At 43.4% G+C, this 18,370-nt stretch overlaps 1 protein-coding gene across 2 annotated transcripts; it reads left to right on the top strand.

Annotated features, from left to right (window-relative positions):
• The first annotated feature begins 114 nt into the window (after positions 1 to 114).
• On the top strand, positions 115 to 17,344 carry URB2 (URB2 ribosome biogenesis homolog). Of its 2 annotated transcripts, XM_071431610.1 has the most exons (10): positions 115 to 249; positions 431 to 596; positions 1,842 to 2,018; positions 3,258 to 6,630; positions 8,043 to 8,203; positions 9,407 to 9,517; positions 10,416 to 10,658; positions 11,040 to 11,130; positions 12,698 to 12,837; positions 16,567 to 17,344. In XM_071431610.1, the coding sequence occupies exons 2-10, from the start codon at positions 471 to 473 to the stop codon at positions 16,762 to 16,764; spliced, it is 4,620 nt and encodes a 1,539-aa protein (XP_071287711.1). In that variant the 5' UTR covers positions 115 to 249; positions 431 to 470; the 3' UTR covers positions 16,765 to 17,344. The 2 variants fall into 2 exon arrangements, 1 of the variants encoding a protein (XP_071287711.1); XR_011679907.1 differs by lacking the exon at positions 16,567 to 17,344 and having other exon boundaries at positions 10,397 to 10,658; positions 12,698 to 12,745.
• Positions 17,345 to 18,370: the final 1,026 nt, after the last annotated feature.

Raw genomic sequence — 18,370 nt, 5'->3', positions numbered from 1 at the left:
TGCTGCCCGGGGCCCGGCGGGCGGCGGCGGCCGCTCCATGGCCCGGCTGACACACGCCGGGGCGGGAGCGGGGCCGGGGCCGCGCAAGCGCCCTCTGGCCGCCAATGGGCGCGGGCTCGCCCCAGCGCGCCGCCTCCCGGGCTCGGCGCTCGGCTGGCGCGGCTTGGCGGGGACGGAGGCCGGCGGGCAGGGCCCCGCCGTACCGGGAGCGGGGAGCGGGCAGTGACGGCCCTGCGGGCGGAGGGGAAGGTGAGTGGGACCGGGGGCTGGTGGGGGAGAGGTGGGCGCTGGGGAGCGGGGCCGTGGGCGGCTGGCGGGCGGAGGGGCGCTCGGGCCCCGAGCGGTGCCACGTGCGTGAGTGCCGGGTGAGTGCCGGGTGCGGAGCCGCTGCCCGTCCGACCGCCTTTCCCTTGCTCGGCGTTTCTTCCAGACGCGTGTCTGCCTCCTCGCTGTGCCCACGGGACGCCCCCATGGCAGCCATCTACTCCGGGATTTACCTGAAGCTCAAAAGCGCCAAGACTTCTTGGGAGGACAAACTCAAACTAGCCCGGTTCGCGTGGATTTCTCACCAGTGCGTCCTGCCTAATAAGGAGCAAGTGAGTACTTTTCAATGGTGAACAGTGATGAAAGAAGGAAATACCGATGGCGGATTGCTGCTATGGATGAATTAGTTCTTAAAATCCAGATCTAGTTTCCAGCTAGCGGTTAGCACTGTAAATATAGCACTGGTTTAGGATTGTGATCAGCTCTTGATTTCTTTGTCGTTACAGGAAATATTTTCATAACGACATGTTGCAGGTGGCTTCAGCCCAAAGCCCTGCATTCGTGCAGGATGGAAGAAACTTTCTTTTAGAGAGAGTAGTGCCTGTGTTCTGTCTTCTTCTTCTTCTGTCTTCCGGAGAGACGAGAAATCATCGTCTTTAGAGCTGTCATTTCCATTGGTTTTATGTCCAGTACAGGATGCTCTGAAGTCAGATGCTTTTGGGCGTAGTTAAAAACAAGAACTTGAGGATGGGAGGACTGACTGAGGCTGTGTGTGTGTTCTCTGGTGCTCAGAACTTGCTGTGCATGAGCAAAGAGCACACATGAGTCCATTCATGGACTGCTGCTTGGAGGGTGATTTGGCTTTCTCTTCATGGAACCCACACTGTCTCCTAAGCCTTTTGTTTGACCCTGTTTGCTGAAGGTCTGTGCAGTGTTTCCCTGGGTTAGGGGTGTCTTGTCCTGTTCCTCCAGCCCTGGTAGTACTTTCAGGCCTAGGGTTTGCACATCTGAGATCTGTGTTTCAGGTTCTTGTTATTTCAAAACAAGAAGTTTTGAAATAACAAGTTACTTAAAATATTAAACTTAGCCATACACCACAACTTCAGTTTAAAAACAGTAATTAGTAGATTTCAATCTTTTCTAGTTTGCACCCATCTAAATTCCTAGGCTTGAATTTCTAGGTAGTGAATTTAAACATATGAAGAGAAGGATGTGAGTGGAATAGCAACTGTCAGAAAGTGAAAACCAGCTGATTCCCCGAGCACTGATTTAAAAAATTGCATTTGCAACCAGTATGAACTGTTAGAATTAGGATGTTGTGAGAGTAAAGATGTTCACTCCTGAAAGCTGTTTTGGGATGGTACATGCAAGCACAGGTCCAACATTTGGTGTAGAGTGTAAGCTCTTAGGAATTGAAACCTTTGGGACCAGACTTCTTTGCTCACTCAGAGGCTGTTCTGCTTGGATGTAGCACAGTTCTCAAGATACAAATGCTGTTAACTGTGAGGAGGTACTGCTTTTGTCCTGTTTTTGCTTGGGGGTTGTTAAAGATTTCTTGTTTTCCCTTCTGTTAACAGGTTTTACTCGATTGGGTAAGCCAAGCATTGGTTTCCAATTACAACAAGAAACATGAACTGGAGGATGAAGTTGTTGAAAAACTTTGGGCATATCTTGACAATGTTATCCACAGTAAAAGACTACAGGATCTCTTAAAGAGTGGGAAGACAGTTGGTCTCAGTTTTTCAATTGCAGAGGTAACTATGACTGTGAATATCTGGTAAAATTCTGGATAGCAATATGTATCTCTTACAGTACTTGACTCTTCCTCACAGTGTCAGATGTTGCATGAAATATGTATTAGTCTGATAGTTTGCAGGACCTGTACTGAAAGTTTCTCTATTTCTGTCCTGCAATAATTTTATATTTGTGCAGTGCTAAGGTTAAAAATGGCGGAATTAGTGAGTGGCTGCAAAGGCAGTGAAAATGACTGGGAAAATGATCCTTTTAATTTTGATCAGATTGAAGGGAAGCAAGAAAAGATTGTTTTTACATGTAGAAATGGAACTGTGAAGTATGGAGAATTGGTTGGATGAAATTGGGGTTTCAGAGATGTTATGCAGAAAGTGTGCCAAATTTAAATGTGGTCTATGTGTGAAAACCTATCTGGATGAAGATCAGGTCAGAGGTATAATACCCTGAACAACAAGGACAGAGGTGGTAGGGGGTCCAGTGGGAAGAATTTAAGGGTCTGTTTTAGTCCATCACTGTTGCAGCTGAGGAGATGAACCATCCACGATAAGGTGTAAGGTATGGTTTTTAACAAAATAGACATAGATTTTAAAATTGTTACTGAGTTTGTTTGCAGACATTATCTGAAGGTGAGAAAAGGGAGTGAGTAAAAATCAATCTTCTGGTTTGAAGAAGAAAACAGCAGGGAAATACACATAAAGTTTGAGAAAAGGAAGAGAAATGCAGCATAATTTCTCTAGAAATGTGTATCCCTCACAGAGAAAAGATAATAGTGCTTCACATTCCAGATACCAGGACCAGAAACTGTCTCATTTTCAAATATAAAGATGATATTTAGGCATGGACATTCTTACTAAATAACCCCCCTGTATCAGAGCAGGGATGTGTTTTGTGTATAGGTTTGTTGTTATTGGGAGTGTAATTTTGGGGACCATTCAAGAAGGGAAGAAATTTACCCCTACTCCATTTCTGCAGGATGAACTATTAGTATCAAGTATGGATTGTCTTATGCTGTTGCCAGTAGTGTGCATGAGGGCTTCCTTACTCATCTGGTGCTGCAAACAAATGCAAGGACAGTGGAGCTTCTAGTTTGAAACCTGTGATGTGAGAGGCCCAGCAGCAGCTGTTGGCACGTCCCCTTGCAGCCACAGCTCACAGAAGGTGTTGTTGGTTCATTATGATGGGCTTTATCTTTGTATGCTAAATTGACTGGTTTTGGGGTTTGTTTTTGTTTCTTTTTTCAGATCATAAACAAAAGGTTATCAGAGGCCTATTCTGAGAAGACACAGCAGAACATTGGCACTGTGCTGAGCTGCTCCAGTGGCATCCTTTCTACTCCTTCACTGTCCATCATTTACACAGCAAAGTGTGAACTTTTGGTTGATCTCCTCAACAAGCTATCCAAGCTGGCATGTCAGCAACTGGCTTCTGATGATGCTGTGGGCTCCCAGTTGTTCAATGTCCTCCATCTTACCTTTGCTCAGTACCTCCTGATCCAGAGGCAGCAAACCAACCCAAACCGTGTGTTTGGGCGAGTGACAAGTCACTTGCTCCAGCCATGTTTGCTGTTGAGGCACTTGCTGACTGTGAGGAGCTGGACACAAGCGGATGATAACCATGTGTGTCAGCACCTGAGCAGAGAAATACGAAGCCAAATAGAGACTTTGCTGCAGGCTGGGTTATTTCAGCCTGAGCTTTTCTCATCCTACAAAGAAGAGCTGCTGTCAGAGCAGGAATCCCAGGAGAAGAAGAAAGGAGCTTGGAAAACTCTTCTGCTACCGGTCAACACAGTGCAGACCAAGCTGGGCAGTGACTTGTGTGAACCTGCCCTCCATGGAGCGGTTGTGGCTGGTTCGGTGTCCCTGCTGTATAAGCTCTTTCTGGACTCGTACTGTAAGGCAGAAAACCACCTTGTGTGTTTCCACATGCTCAGCAGGCTTTTTGGCTGTCTCAGGCTCTCTGACCTGCAAGAGGAGGGGAAGAGTGATAGACTTTTCCCTGTGGACTGGAGCATGGAACTGCTTGCTTTGGAGCAGCTTCTGAACTTGGTGCTCAGCAATGACATCTATAATGTCGCCAGTGACCGTATCCGGCACAAGGAGGTGCAATTTGGGTTTTACAGGAAGCTAGCACAGATGCTGCTGACACACTCCCAAGCTTCCATCCCTGCTTGGTTCAGGTGTCTCAAACTCCTGATGTCATTAAACCACCTTATAGTAGAGCCAGACCTGGATGACTTGGTGTCATCAGCTTGGATTGATGCAGAGACCTCTGAGCCGCGTACAAAGAAGCCACAGGAGACTCTCATCAGCACCATATTCCAGATCTACTCCAAGCTGCGGCAGTTCCCACGGCTCTTTGAAGAGGTGCTGACAGTCATTTGCCGGCCAGCTGTGGATGAACTGAGGCCGTCTGTCTTCTCTGCTGGCCTGACAGCAAAGCTTCGTGAGTGCCTTCTTGAACTGCCACCCAACCAGATTCTGGACATTCTGTGTCTCTTTGTGGAGAAATGCCAGACCCTTATCATTCCAGCTGTTGAAGGGTCAGTTGACATGGCCTTGAAGCTGATGTCAGTGTGCTCGGTGCTGCATGCTTTTCTGTTCAACATGAGGAGCCTGGATGATGTCACTCCTTCCCCTGTGGTGCTTCGCACTCAGCATTTGATGGCAAACATACAGAAGGGAATAATTCAGCCACTGATGGAGCTGCTGCAGGCTCCTAGGAGAGAGAAAGAAAAGTCAGAGCTTTGGCTAAGAAAGGCCAGTGATGCTGCTCTCCTCCTTGTTTACACTTGGGTTGAGGTAGATGCTCTGTTTGGTGTTAGCTGCAGTAAATATGTGTCTCCATCAGCTGAAACTGCTGTTACTAAACCTGCTGCAAGGCACTGGGGCATTTCAGCTTTTCTGCCTGGTGTGAAGGACCAGAGTTGGAGGAGAGTTATGGAACTTGCAAATAGTTTTGCCTCCACTAGTAAATATTGCTTAGAACTGCTCACACTTCAGAAAATGAAGATGATGTTAATGCAGACCGAAGCTGACCTACAGGCCTTGCAGCATGCTGCAGCTTTCATCCTGGAGTCTGGGAGATCCACCATGAGTAGAGGAGAATCTGAACCGTGGGATGGAGATATCAGTGCAATAACTGAGCTTAGCTACCCCACAGCACACTGGCACCTTGTCATATCCAACCTGACCATCCTGTTGCCGTATATTTCCTTAAAAGATGTTGAGTACATTGCAAATGTGCTTCTAGAAACGTTGATGTTGGCTGAAGCTCAGAAAGCTGCCATGGACCAGGAGTCTTCCATCAGCATTGCAAAGATATCCCTTGGTTTCATCCACAGCTCTCTTCTACCAGAAATGAGGGTCCTGCACTGTGCTTTTCTGACTCATCTTATTCATCAGTTTGCTGTGGTGCTGCCCACTGCTACCAGGGATTCAGTAGATCTGCCACTGCAGCAGCTGTCAGTGACTAATATTCCTTGGCATGAAGAAATTCTGGCTTCTTTCAAAACTGTTGACCCATTGGAAGTACCATCAGAAAACAAGGTGCAGAAGGATGAGCTGAGCTCCTCTTGGAAAACACTGGAGAAAGTTGCCCAGTGTATAGTATTGTTAGCAAAAAATGGCTGCCCTGTCATCCTGAAAGAACGTCAACTACAAAGATGCCTGGATTTGCTAGAAATTGTTTCTCTCCTGAAATTAGACAGTTTTCTTCCCTCTGACTGTACTCGGTGTTTTCTGGTGCTGCTGTCCCTGCTAGTTAATACCAGGGCTAGTGTCTCTTGCAGCAAATTGTTATTGCTGAAGGTTTTAAGTACTTGCCTTCACCTCCTGAGGTGCCTGCAAGCTGGCAGGAACTCCAACTCTGTTCTTAAGGTGTTACATGCCAGTGATGTTCTTGAGGCTGTCATGACCTCCCAGCTTACAGCTTGCAAATTCTTCACTGATGTCTTGACTGGTCCTGTTTGGGCACAGTATGTCCAGGAAGTCCAAGAGTTTTTGGAAAACTTTCTTCAGATGATTATTGAAAGAAGACAAAGTGTGAAGCTCAACTTGGAAAAGTTCATGTCTTTCCTGGTGAGCTGCAGGCCAGACACAGGTGCAGCCAAAAGCATAGACTGGAAAAATTGGAATCCCGCAGCTGAGCAGTTGCTGCTCACAGCATTCACCACACTCTGTCATGTTGTCACACTGCACCTCCAGCAGCTGCCAGAAAAGAAGCTGCATTCTGTGGATGTGTTTTGTGCTCTGTTGGAACCAGTGGTTCTGCAGATGGTCAGAACTGTTGAACACGGGCTTCAGAGTAGCACCCCAAACCAGCCTTTGCCTGTGGCATTCATACCATCTGTCACTACTCTCCTCAAAGCAGATCTGAGCCATCCTGTCAAGAAGGACTGGCAGAAGGAGCCCAGTGGGTTTTTGAAGCGGCCCCGTGTTAAACTGTACCAAGAGTTTTACTCTCAGATACTGAAAGAGCTGCCCTGTGCAGGGAGTAATCTGCAGTTCCTTCAGCTTGCATTGCAGTTCCTGACTGTCTTCTGCTCTGTGCCAGAGCTGTATCCTGAAAAGGAAACTGCAGTCATGGTTGTTTTTACTATAAAAAAGCTTCTCTCTGGTATGAAAACTCTCTTTCTCCACATCCTTTGCTAATTTTGTGTGTTAAAAGCCATTTAGCAAAGCATACAGTTTCTTTAAAAGTCTGCATTTGTTTACTTGTGTTAAAACAGCAGGCTATCCTTTTTTAAATGCATAACAGGATAATTTTCTAGGAGGCAATATTGTGGTTACTGGACCACAGCCACCATCTAGTTTGGTAATGAAATTCTGATAGATGTTAACATCTTTAAATAAAGTTGAGGTCCTGAGTTACTCATCCTTGGTAGAACATTTTGAAAGTAACTGGAACATGGTAATACTACTGGAGGTAGGGCTGAAGTGCAGTGTCCTGCTTGTGTAATTGGTGTAGTAGGCACCACTGAAGCAGCTGATCTGCACCAGGTCAGATCTTGGAGTAAAATACTCATCTGCTTTTGTATCTGGTAGGTGAATTTATAGAACAGTGGAAGTTACCTAACTGTTATGGATGATGAACACCATGTGGTAATTCTGATACATTCTGTGGGATATTGGCATGTTGGTTCCTTTATCCTCACCAAATAAACAGCCAAGGCTGGAAATTACATGAAAACCCTCTGCTGCCAGCTGTGGGACCTAATGGCTCCTTTATATTGTCTCATTCAGAAGGAGAGATGAACACAGGGCAGGAATAACTGTTCTCTTTGACTTCTTCAAAATGCTGGAATTTGTCAGACTTATTACTGGCATGCTCTGGTGCAGTGGTTTCCAAACATTTTTGATTGCACACACCTATCATTAAAAAAACCTAAGAAATTGAACACACAGCCTGAATATAACTTACTTATAAATTATACATGTGCTACTCCACTATGTCTATTATAAAGCACACATACAGAAAATGTTTAAAAAGTGTGAGATAAAGATGAAGTAAAATCTATTTAAAATATCTTTTTGTATTAAAGATATTTTACTTATAATTCCTACACCCTAGTAAATTGTCTTGTGCACACCCTGGGATGTGCACACCCTGCTTTGGAGAGTACTGTTCAAGTGAAGTACAGTTGTGATCTCAGTGTTTGTATTGCCATTAAGTAGTCATAGAAAAAGCTTTATGCTTTTATGATTTGTGATGCATCTCTGGCCACCATTTGTAGAAAAGACCTGTGGTTTGTTTAGCCTGCTCCCTTGGCTTGTGCAGCTGCTTTGGTGTAGTCTTTCTGTATTACTGAGGAGTTTTTATTGGTATGATGACTGCTCTGAACCTGAGGGTAGGATATACTTGAGATCATCAAGTTATTGCACTAGTGGGGAGAAAGGTAAAGTATCAAGCCCTCTATGTATTTGAATGTTAAAAAGGTACCCCCAGAACTGTTTTATTTTCAGTTTGCCCTATTCTTACCTGTGGAAGTCCTCTTGGGAATTGATTGTTTTTGTCTCTTGAATATGCAGGTCCTGCAATTACAACCCAGGTGATCCAAAGCATGGAGATGGAGCTGACAGAGGTGCTTGTCCAGGTGCTGGGAAACTGCTCTGACGAGGAGTTTTATGCCATAATGAGGCTGGTGCTGCAGGGACTGGAAGTGAGGAATATTTGGCAGCAGAAGGCTAAAGTAAGGCATGAGCTTAATGTGTTGTCAACTTCCTTCTGCAGTCTGCTGTATCTTGAAGAAAAGGTTGTTGGTGAATGAGATTTGTTAAATATTTTTTGTTCTTCCTGCTTTATGTTCAGTAATCAGGTCAAATTACTTTACATGGATAAGGGCTTTCTGACTGTGCTATGTTCTGTATATACATTGAGAGGTGGAAAGATCATGGAAACCTACTCAAAAAACTTTCTGTCCATCTTAAGGACTCAGCAGTCTCGAGTCCATATATTGTCAGTAGAAATCACACAGCTGTGGTGTTACAGGCCATGCTGAAAGCTCTTTCCTACTTGCTGCTCAGAGCTCTTGCACAGCAGATACCAGCAGTCAGTGTTTGTGGCTCTTCTTTACAAGGTTAAAGGCACTTTTAGAAGTGCTGGCATTTTTAAGTAAAACCAAAACTGCACCTGCACTTTCAGTACTTGTTGCTCTAAAGGCTACTCAACAATACGCAGGTAGCACTCAGTATCTTTTTAAATTATGCGCCCTTCTTCAGAGAAGCTTAAGCACCAGTGCTGATGTATGGAACACTTTTGGCAAAAAAAAAGTCTGCTGTATGCTCCATAGAAAGCCCAGTGATTTGAGAATGACACTTGGATTAAATTTGTGGGATTATCTGGCCCTGTCTTATTTGTCAGAAGAGAGGCAGATTTGCTGTGTCAATTCTTGATGCATCTTTTTGAAAGTGTATCTGGAATTCCTGAACTGCACAGATAATTCCTGCCACCTGATTGTAGCTTGCAATATGCTTCTTGTATCAGTCTGTATAAACAACTAGCAATTAAAAAAATCCTACTGCCAAAAGCAGCATTCTTAATTTATGGTGTACCAGTGTCCTTGTATTGCCTCTGCTTCCCTCTCTTACCTAGTGGCAGTTCTATGAGGAGACTTTCCTTTCTTAAAAGTCATGTAAGCTTTTTTGTACAGTAAGTTGATTGTGAAGCAAATGTGGTGTAAAGTACATTTGGGTCAGCGTGCTCAGTGCATTGAATTCTGTTGAGCTGCTGCTTTCTTCACAATTTCCAAAGAGAGGTATTGGTGGGAGGCCTTTCATGTGTCAAGGCTCTGGTAATGCTCAGAAGTGCCACTGACCTTGAAAGAGCTTTTCTGTACTTGAAAGGAGCCAGTGTGCCTTGTACCCCTGACTGATGATCCTTCTGCTTTCTGCAGGAAGTATTGTCTGCTGTTACGCTAACCAAATTGTTGCTCAGCTGCCCATTAAGTGGAGACAAAGGGAAAGCTTTCTGGTTTGCCAGCCCACAGATAATCACAGCTTTAGCTGTAAGTATCTCTTTATTGTAACTTCATTACCTACCCCTCCTATCTCAGACTTTGTAGTGGATACAGCTAACGTGCACAGAGGCACACAAGAACAAAAACTAAACACATGCCAGATTCATCTGAACGTTTTTGTGTAGATCCTCTTTCTCCTCCTTCCTCAAGTAAATCTCCTGTGAGTGAAGTGTGCAGGTCATCCATTTCTTATGCACAGTAATTTTATGGAACTACACTGTAATATGGTGCTTGGGAGAAACTTGTTAGACTGCAGAGTAGAGAGTCTCCTGTCTTTCCTGCTGTCCAAAGGAAAAGATAACCATCAGCCATGTGTTGCAGCAGAAGCCAACAGCAGCAAAACAAAACAAATGCTTATAGAAAAAAGTAATTATATAAATTCACTGAATTATGAAAGAGAAACTTAACTGAAACTAATCAAACCCAAGTTTCCTGCCCTTCGTTTGTACAGCATATAAAGCTAGTGATGTAGGTTTTTCTTCTCTCAGGATGATATCTCTAGGCAAGAATTTATCAGCAGCTGGTTCTGCAGTGCCTGGGAATCACAAGCTTGCAGTTTCTGCCCCTTCTGATAGGTCTGCATGCATGTAAAGGAGTGAACTGCATCATTGGATTGGTGTGAAAGGTGCAAAGAGGTGCTGGTTTTCAGGAGGCTGGGGAACGTTTGCCATTCCAGTTATGCTCACAGCAGTGTTTGTTTGAAATGCATCAATCCTCACCCAGGGCACAAGTGCATGAAAATGGTTCAGGTGCAGGAGTCTCCCTGCCAGTCCAGCTACCACAGGTCTCGTTCCATTGACTCCAGTCATAGTGTTAGGGCTTTCTGGTGTTCCAGCTAATGATAAGTGGCTAATGCATTTCTCATAGTCTGTTTCTTGTCTTGTAGCTGCAAACCAAAGAGGCCTGTCAGGACCAGGCACTGATTTCCGTCATAGTTATACCTATTCTAGAGACTGTAGCAGCTCTGCTGAGGCAGGGAGAAGGGATCCTCGTGAATCCACATCACGTTTCGTTGGCATTCAGCATTCTTCTAACAGTCCCTCTGGATCATCTGAAGACAGAGGACTATCATGGTGTCTTCCTGGGGGTTCATGAAGTGCTCTTCTCTATTGTGCAGTGTCATCCAAAGGTATACCTGTGATGGGGTGGGAGAAGAGGAAAAGGTTTGAAAGAGAACACATATTAGTGTTAGATTTTTTTAATATTATTTTGAAATATTTTGTCTTGATAGCATGAAAGTGCATTGTACTGCTTGTCATTTAAAAGGCTGGGAATCTCAAAATCACATAATTTCAGTTGCTCTCCTGCTTTGCTTGTGCCTGCACTGTTGTTCTTTGGCAGTGGATTGCTTATGAGCATCTGATGCTACGTTAGGAGAAAACGTTTCCTTTTTCTCTGATTGATTCTAGAAGCACAAATGGCTCAGGATGCAGAATGAGAAGATAGTTTCTACCCTCTCCACTCCCCTTACTATGTTTTCTCACATGTTTTTGTTTCATGTGTTTTTCAGGTGCTGTTGAAAGCAGTACCATCCTTTCTGAGCAGTTTCCATCGTCTGGTTGTTTCTGTCATGCATGAAGGGCGCCAGAAAGGAGACAGAGGTACTTTATCTTTTCCACCTTTGCTTTATATATACACACTTTAGAAGGGGAGATGCTGAGCAGGACAAAGTCCTCAAAACCTAGCTGTGGCATTGAAACTGTCATTCCTACCTGTCCTTTATGAAAAACTGAGCTTTGTGGTTGTGGGCTTAGGAAGATGACTGGGGCTCCTGGAGTGCTGCATGCAGGCAGCATTGCTTTTGGTGAGTAAGTTATTCTTCACTGACTGGCTGGCAAGTAGACAGGAAGTAGTAAGGCTTACTGTGCTCAATTTCTGCTCTTCCTATCAACCCCTGTGTCTGCAAGCATGGTGGCTGTGAGCTCCAGTGATTCATGCTAATATGTGTCAGTTATAATCCCAAATGGATGCTACTAAATGGAGTTTTTTGAGATTGGAACTACGTTTACTACAGAGCTGAGCTGTCACCATTCTATGCTAAGTGTGAGAACTCTATGTGTATCTGAAGCATCAATTGGGATTAGATTATATATCTGTATGGCCAAGGATTTGAAATAAGGGTAATTAAATATCCTAAAAGGAAGGGGGAAAAACAGACTTATTACTGGAAGTCATTAAAAGTTTACATAGTCAAAGTAGACAAGTCAGAGATGTCCACAATGATTAAGATGGTCAGGACACAGATACTCTGTCATTAATAGTGGAGTTTTGAGACAAGTTGACTTCGTGGCCTGAAACTGATTGGATCCCAGCTTTCTGCTGATGTCCTACAGCCTGTGCCATGTTCAGACTTATCTCAGCTGGCATGTTGCCCACAGCTGTGGGCAAATATAAGTGTATGTATTAATTGTAGGGGAATATATTAGCTGAGGCTCAGTGATAGAGGAAAAGGTATGTTAAACTGAATTTTCTTGCTTCTGCAATATGTTTGCATAAGGTAATCATCACATGAAGCTTACAGATACATGGCATCCTCAAGCTGAAAATGATGTTGTTTATCTTTGCAGGATTGTTCTGTTTTTATAACAGATAACTTGGAAGTAATTTCTGGATTTCCCTTCTCCCTTATTTGTACTAGCTCTCTTCATTCTCTGCCTACTGAGTTAATTCTCAGCTGATCTCACCAGTCTCACTTTAGATACCTCCAGTGATGCAGCTTTTGCTGCTATATTCCACATAATAGAACTCATCAAAGAGCCTTCTTACTATGCTGTTTCTAAGAAACATCTTCTGATTTTCTCTAGGCAGGGAATACAATTTTCTTGTCTCTTCATTCTCTCCTCCACAGTGCTAGTTGGGACTGAATTGTGGAAGGGACTGTAACCGCTGTTGTAAGCACTTCAACATCTATAACAAGTAATTTTTGTCTTGCAGTGCACATGAAATTGGAATCAGTATGCTCTTACAAAGTAGCCACTCTAGGAGATGTATTTTGTGTGTTGTGGGGGGCCTCTAGCTGTGGTTTGATAAGAAAAGTTGATAAAATAGGCAAGCTGTCCTTGGCCTCATGTTGTTCAAGGATCATGGAAAACTGAATGATTCTTTGGGGTTTTTTTCCTAATGTTTTTAAGCCTCAAATGCCAGGCTGCTTCTCCATTTGTGTTTTAGGCAACATGGATGAGTTTGAAATGATACTGAAATGTGCGCACTTGGTGGAACGGATGTATACTTACATTGCTGCAGAAATGGAGGACTTCACTGTGTTTTCTGCCTTCATTGTGGCTCACTATGTGACTGAATTGCAGAAGGTATGTTCTCATCCATCTTGAAAGTGTCATAGTATTGTGCTAGCTCTGGATTTTCTGTTCCAAAGGCAACTCTGTTAAATTCTGTAAAATTTGTGAAGTTACAGTTGTTATACCTCACAGAGATGCAGGTTTGATCCAGGCTTTTGTATTATGCAAGAGTTCTTGAGAATCTTTCTTACCAAACTCCTGGAAAATTTTCTAAAGGTATGGGCTGTGGTTTTTTTCTTTTAAGGTAAAACCATACAGTGCCCAGGTACAAAGCTGTTTTGCTTTAGTGCCATGTTGGGTGTTGCATTTCTTCATAGAATCATAGAATGGTTTGGGTTAAAAGGTTGAAAGATAACCTTGAAAGGTCGTCTAGTCCAGCTTCTCTACAATGAGCAGGGACATCTTGAAATAGATCATAGCCTCATCCAACCTGGCCTTGAATGTTTCCAGGGCTGAGATATCCACCACCGCTCTGGACAACATGTTCCAGAGTTTTGCCACTATCACTGTTAAAAATGTCTTCCTTATACATCTGGTAGTTAAGTTTATCTCCCAAATAGTCTCAGTTGTCCAGGACTGATAGCAGTTAAATCTGGCAAAGTAATGGTGGAAGATTCTCCTGGAAAAAATCTTTTAATATGGTGTAAGTGATTAAGTGAATTAAAAAAATGTTGCCAAGGCAAGAATTGTTAGCTTTTCAATAATTCTTCTTCTGTACCAAAGATATCATTCTGATTCTTACTGAAAGCAGCTACTTCTACTCTTATGGATGCCAGAGCCAGATCAGTGTTTTCTCTCATCCAGAGGTAATTTCAGCTTGTCATTTTCTTCAGCCCAATAGATGTAGATTTCACCAGGGTTTGAATGCTGTTTGTGGTGCAAGTACCTGCAAACTGATTATTTGTGGTTCTGGCCTGGGCATGGGCTGAAATACAGAAAGGAAATGTAGTCTTTGTTTTAAGGCCCTCTTCAAAAAGAAAATCCTAAAATCCTAATTGGTGCTGTGTTTCTGAAGGATTGTGGTGTAACCAGTGTAACTAACCATGAAGGTTATTACAGAGGTTAAACTTCTCTGCCTTCTCTGTTGCCTGTCTTTTTTCTTTTTTTTTTTTTTTTTTCTTCTTTTTTTTGGTGGGGGGTGAAATGGGGGAGCAAAACAATGGGAGATGTCAGATTTTAGCCATATTATTTACTCTTCCTGGTTAGTTGGTCATTGTTTACATAGTGAATGTAGTAGTTCAGCAAAGGGAAAATTGCTGTTAAGACAGCTTCTGTTCCCTTTAGCCATCTATGAATCTGTAATCTGGTCATCACTGAATAAAAGCCTGACTTGAATTGTCAAACGACCTTTTTAAGTTGAAAGGACACTTGTCTCAGTATTAGCAGGAGTACACAGTCTCATGAGATGTCTAGGAAAGTTTTGTACAAGATGTTCACTGGGAAATGGAAAGTGATGGATGATAGCTGAAACCACAGATCAGTAATGTATGCATGGAACCTTTGGGTGTGGAAGGGGAAATTGGTGTAGTGAGCCTCTAGACACTGTGGCAAAGGAGTGTTTTCTGTCTGACAGAATGGATAGATGACAAGTAGGTGATGATTTATTTGCTCATTAGACTGCTGAGAATTGATGGATATCAGAGGAAAGAGGGCCCTCAGATGCCTGTCTTAAATGGGGCATGTACGCATCTTTCATGTTGCTCTGCAGAGGGAGAGAAAAGCTCTTTTAAGCATTCATCTCTTCTGAGTCACGATCAGTGGCTTTCTGCCTGTGATATGAAGACCCTGTGGGTCCATCAAAGATAACTGAGAAAAGCATGTTAGTAGATTTAAGTCTTTCTGTAGGCATCTGCACACTTACTGGAACCCTTTTAGGGGTCTGTGAACTAGAACTGATGAAAGCTACTGGCCTAAGCAGTCACTTAGCCCTAAAGTGGTTGTGTAACACCTCCCTCAGTGCTTCCTCCTTATACCACAAATTATTTTGTATTAATCTAGAAAGATTCCTTACTGGAGTGGGTGGCATCTCTTTCATACTGTTGGCAGTGCTCTCTGCTTGTTGCCTATGAGCTGTTGCTTAATTCAGCAATAGTGGAATACCTTTTCACACATTTAATGTCTCACATCAAGAGCTCTGTGATGCTTGACAAATTGGTTGTGCTAACTGTATAGACCATAAACCACTTACAAGTATAATTAACTGCCAGCCAGTAGTGGCAGCTGTTTAAATCTTTGGCTCTGCTTCCCATGGTGTTATTGGTGTTTATAGGAAACTGCAAAGCAAGAATGGCCCAAGTAAGGCTTGGGTCCAGATGAATTTGTGATGTGAGGGATGCAGTTCCATTAACTGCGGCTCTGAGATAGCTGCTTATCCCAAGTGGGCCATCTGGTCTATATTGCCAATAGCTGTGGGTTTTCCTGTCCTTGTTCTCTGCAATCATTCCTCTGCCCTAGGAAGGGAGAACCCAGCCCAGTGCATTCACTGGGAGCTGTGATGCTCAGCTGTTCTCCAACTGTATTGTGCAGTGTAGGGAGAAATAGCATCTGTTGTAAACAAACCAATTGATCAAGTGACAGAGAAGGGAAAATTTCAACCTCTTGCACATGCCAACTCTTTAGGGTCACAGATCTAAAAGAAGTTTTATGTGCCTGCTGTATGTTTTTCTCTGCTATGTTAGTGGATCTAACAAAACATATTATCTGTTCCACATTTAGGGCAGAAAGAGAGCGGGAGCCTGTCACAGTGATGAGGAGTGCACTTCATTAGCAGAAAGTTTATTAGTTGCCTAAGGAAGAAAGAGGCCTGAATTTTAATGACTGCTTTTTATGTGATTTTCATTATGCCTGGAGTGCAGAAGCTCACATCTGGAGGCATAAAGCTAATTTTGGGATTCAGCAAAGATAAGACATGGTTCTGCAGCAAAAATAACTCAATGATGCCAGAGGCCAGCACTGTCTTGGGCAGTGAAGTATTTAGCAAGTGATTTGTGGGCACAGGACAAATTTCAATTAGCCTAGAGCAGCAGAGGGCTCCAGAGTCAGCGCTGATGTTCCTGGTTGTTAGTGGCAGTTCTACTGGTTGTGGGGTTGAGCAGAGGTAATGTCAGGAGCAGGGTGCTGAGTCCTGAGTCATTTCTTGTATTCCTCCAACTTTCTGCATGACTTCAGGCAAGGTACCTGATTCTTGGTGTTAAAACAGATTAAGGAAATGTACATTTCTGAGATTTTTGAAGGCTTCTTCTATTAAGGCGTGCACATTGAAGTACTCAGAAAAAAATTGTTAGATAAATATGAAATTGTTACATGATAAGTTAAAATTGTTTCTACCCAATGTAAATAAAGTGCTCATTTGAAACTGACATAATAGCATACAGCCTGTACAAGACATAGAGAATCTACTGAAATGTGTAATCCAAGGCAAGTATTTTAGGGTTTTTTAATTAGAGTTGTGCTGAGGAGTGTCCATGTGATTCCAGGATGATTAGTGTCTTTGCCACCTCAGCAATGTGTATAGTACTCCTGTGGATTTTACTGCAAGGGCTGTGCTTGTTTTGCAAAACATGTTTGCAAAATTCAGGAAAATACTGCAGAAGTCAAAATCTTGGATTTTATCTAATGGGCTGTTCCAGATGGTCTCTTGCAAAGGATAATGTTGTCAGCATTTAATGTATGCTGACTGTGGAACTGGTGTTGTCTTGCCTTTCTGTCTTCAAGTTTAAGGCAGTTTTGTTCTTCTTGCAGGTGACTTTGCATCCAGCTGTGAAGACACATCTCACAGAAGGAATATATCACATCCTTGACCTTTGCATTGAACGGGACATCAAGTTCTTAAATGCATCTCTCCCAGCAGGCGTGAGGCAGGTCTTCAAGGATCTGTATAATGATTACAACCACTACCACAAAGCAAAGAAGCAGGGGGAGGAAAAGTACACTGCATGATGAATCCTGTCTGGCACTGTGTGATCAGTTATGAATTGATTCTTGCAGTGCTCAGAACTCAGTGCTCAGAACTCAGTGCTCAGTTGCTGTTTGGCTTGGGATAGCGAGTAAAATCGAACTTGAGGAGGGTCCTAAACATGGATTGCATTTATCCCTCTACAGCCAGCCTTCATAATGGGGAAAAAGGGAGCTGGGGAGGGAGGGATGATGTGCTGTGCTGTTGGTTCTGGTCCTGCGTTGTGCCACAAATGGCAGAACTGCTGTGCCTCTGCTGGCCCCTGGTGAACTCTCTGGGAGCCTTGGGGAGCTCACTGCAATTTGGCAGCAGATGTCACGCTTCAGGCTTTGGCACATCGTGGTGCTTTCCTATGGAAGCAATAGTCTGGTCTAAGAGCCAGTGAGGGATAAAACCCCTGCTTTTGCTTACATGGTAAGCAGAATTAAAGCAGTTAAAGTGCTTATTTTTGTACCCTGTTATTTTACATTTTGTAACTGAAGAACTTTGTTAATGTTATACAGCCGTACAGTAGGTTACTGTGCAAAGCTGCAGAAGTAAAAGTAAAAAATTTGGAAGATTGTATGTCTTTGCTTGATTGGTTTTGCTGTCCAGCCATCCATGGGCAACCTGGTCTGACCTATTGAATTTCCTTCCCAACTGTATTATCCTCTGATTTGTGATAATCAAAAAGACTGACTACCTGGAGCTCTGTTCGATTTACTGTCATTAAGGAGTTACACTTAGTCATCTGAGCTGTGGTCACTCTCTGCTTAGCTTGTGACAAATAGTAATGACCACTGTTACTATCTGAGACTCTTCTTGGTCTAAGCTGAGCCTTGTTGCTTTGTATTCACTCTAGGTTGAGAGTAAGCCCTCGACTTCTTGCATGTCAGCTCAGCTTCTGACAGGAAGCTTTATCAAGTTTTATCAAATAACTCCCTTTAATTGGCTAAATGACAGTTTATTTTTTTTAATGATACATACTAAAGATCTAATTTTTATGTAAATGGTAAAACAGTCTTCACATGTACATGTAGGTAGTAGAAAGAACCCAGTACTCTCATATGATTATTTACTTTAATCTATAAATAGGGGGTGGGCAGAGGGAGACTGGAATGTGGCTTAGCACTTTTCTGGGTCCAGCTGCCTCCATAGCAAGGTCCAAAGGATGAAGTTTTTCTGGGCCAAAACACTCTGTGTGACTCAGATGAGGGAGGTGACCAGGGCTTGCTAAACTTCATCCTCTGGACTGGGGATGACTCTCCTCTCATCCTGGAAAAGCATCTTGAAGGGCTTTGGTACTGTGGAAGCGATGTTCAGAAGTAATTGTGCTGTTATTAACACTTTTCCAGTCCCAAATGCAAACAACAGTGGCATATAAGCTGCCATGAAGCAAGTTAACTCTGTCCAAGCTGGACCCTGTGCACCACTTCTGTATTTTATTTTGTGTGGGCCAGCGATGGGAAGGGGAATTACTTCTGCCCCACCAGGAGGTGGGACAGTGACATAGGTCCAGAAGGGAAACATGGAGGAGCAGGGGGCATCCAAAGGGGCACCAAAGAGGAAAAAGGTCTCGAGGGTGGAGAACTGGAATACACTGGAAAACGA

The sequence above is a fragment of the Agelaius tricolor genome, unplaced genomic scaffold (assembly GCF_023055355.1).
Source record: "Agelaius tricolor isolate 1412-34295 unplaced genomic scaffold, bAgeTri1.0.p SCAF_1, whole genome shotgun sequence".
NCBI lineage: Eukaryota > Metazoa > Chordata > Aves > Passeriformes > Icteridae > Agelaius > Agelaius tricolor.
The sequence above is the reverse complement of the archived record's forward strand: the minus strand, read 5'-3'. Positions and strand labels throughout refer to the sequence as shown.

Coding starts and splice junctions, on each gene's coding strand:
- URB2 (XM_071431610.1), top strand. CDS start 471: ATGGCAGCCATCTACTCCGGGATTTACCTGAAGCTCAAAAGCGCCAAG. Junction 6,631..8,042: donor TATAAAAAAGCTTCTCTCTG/GTATGAAAACTC, acceptor TTGAATATGCAG/GTCCTGCAATTACAACCCAG. Junction 10,659..11,039: donor TTGTGCAGTGTCATCCAAAG/GTATACCTGTGA, acceptor TGTGTTTTTCAG/GTGCTGTTGAAAGCAGTACC.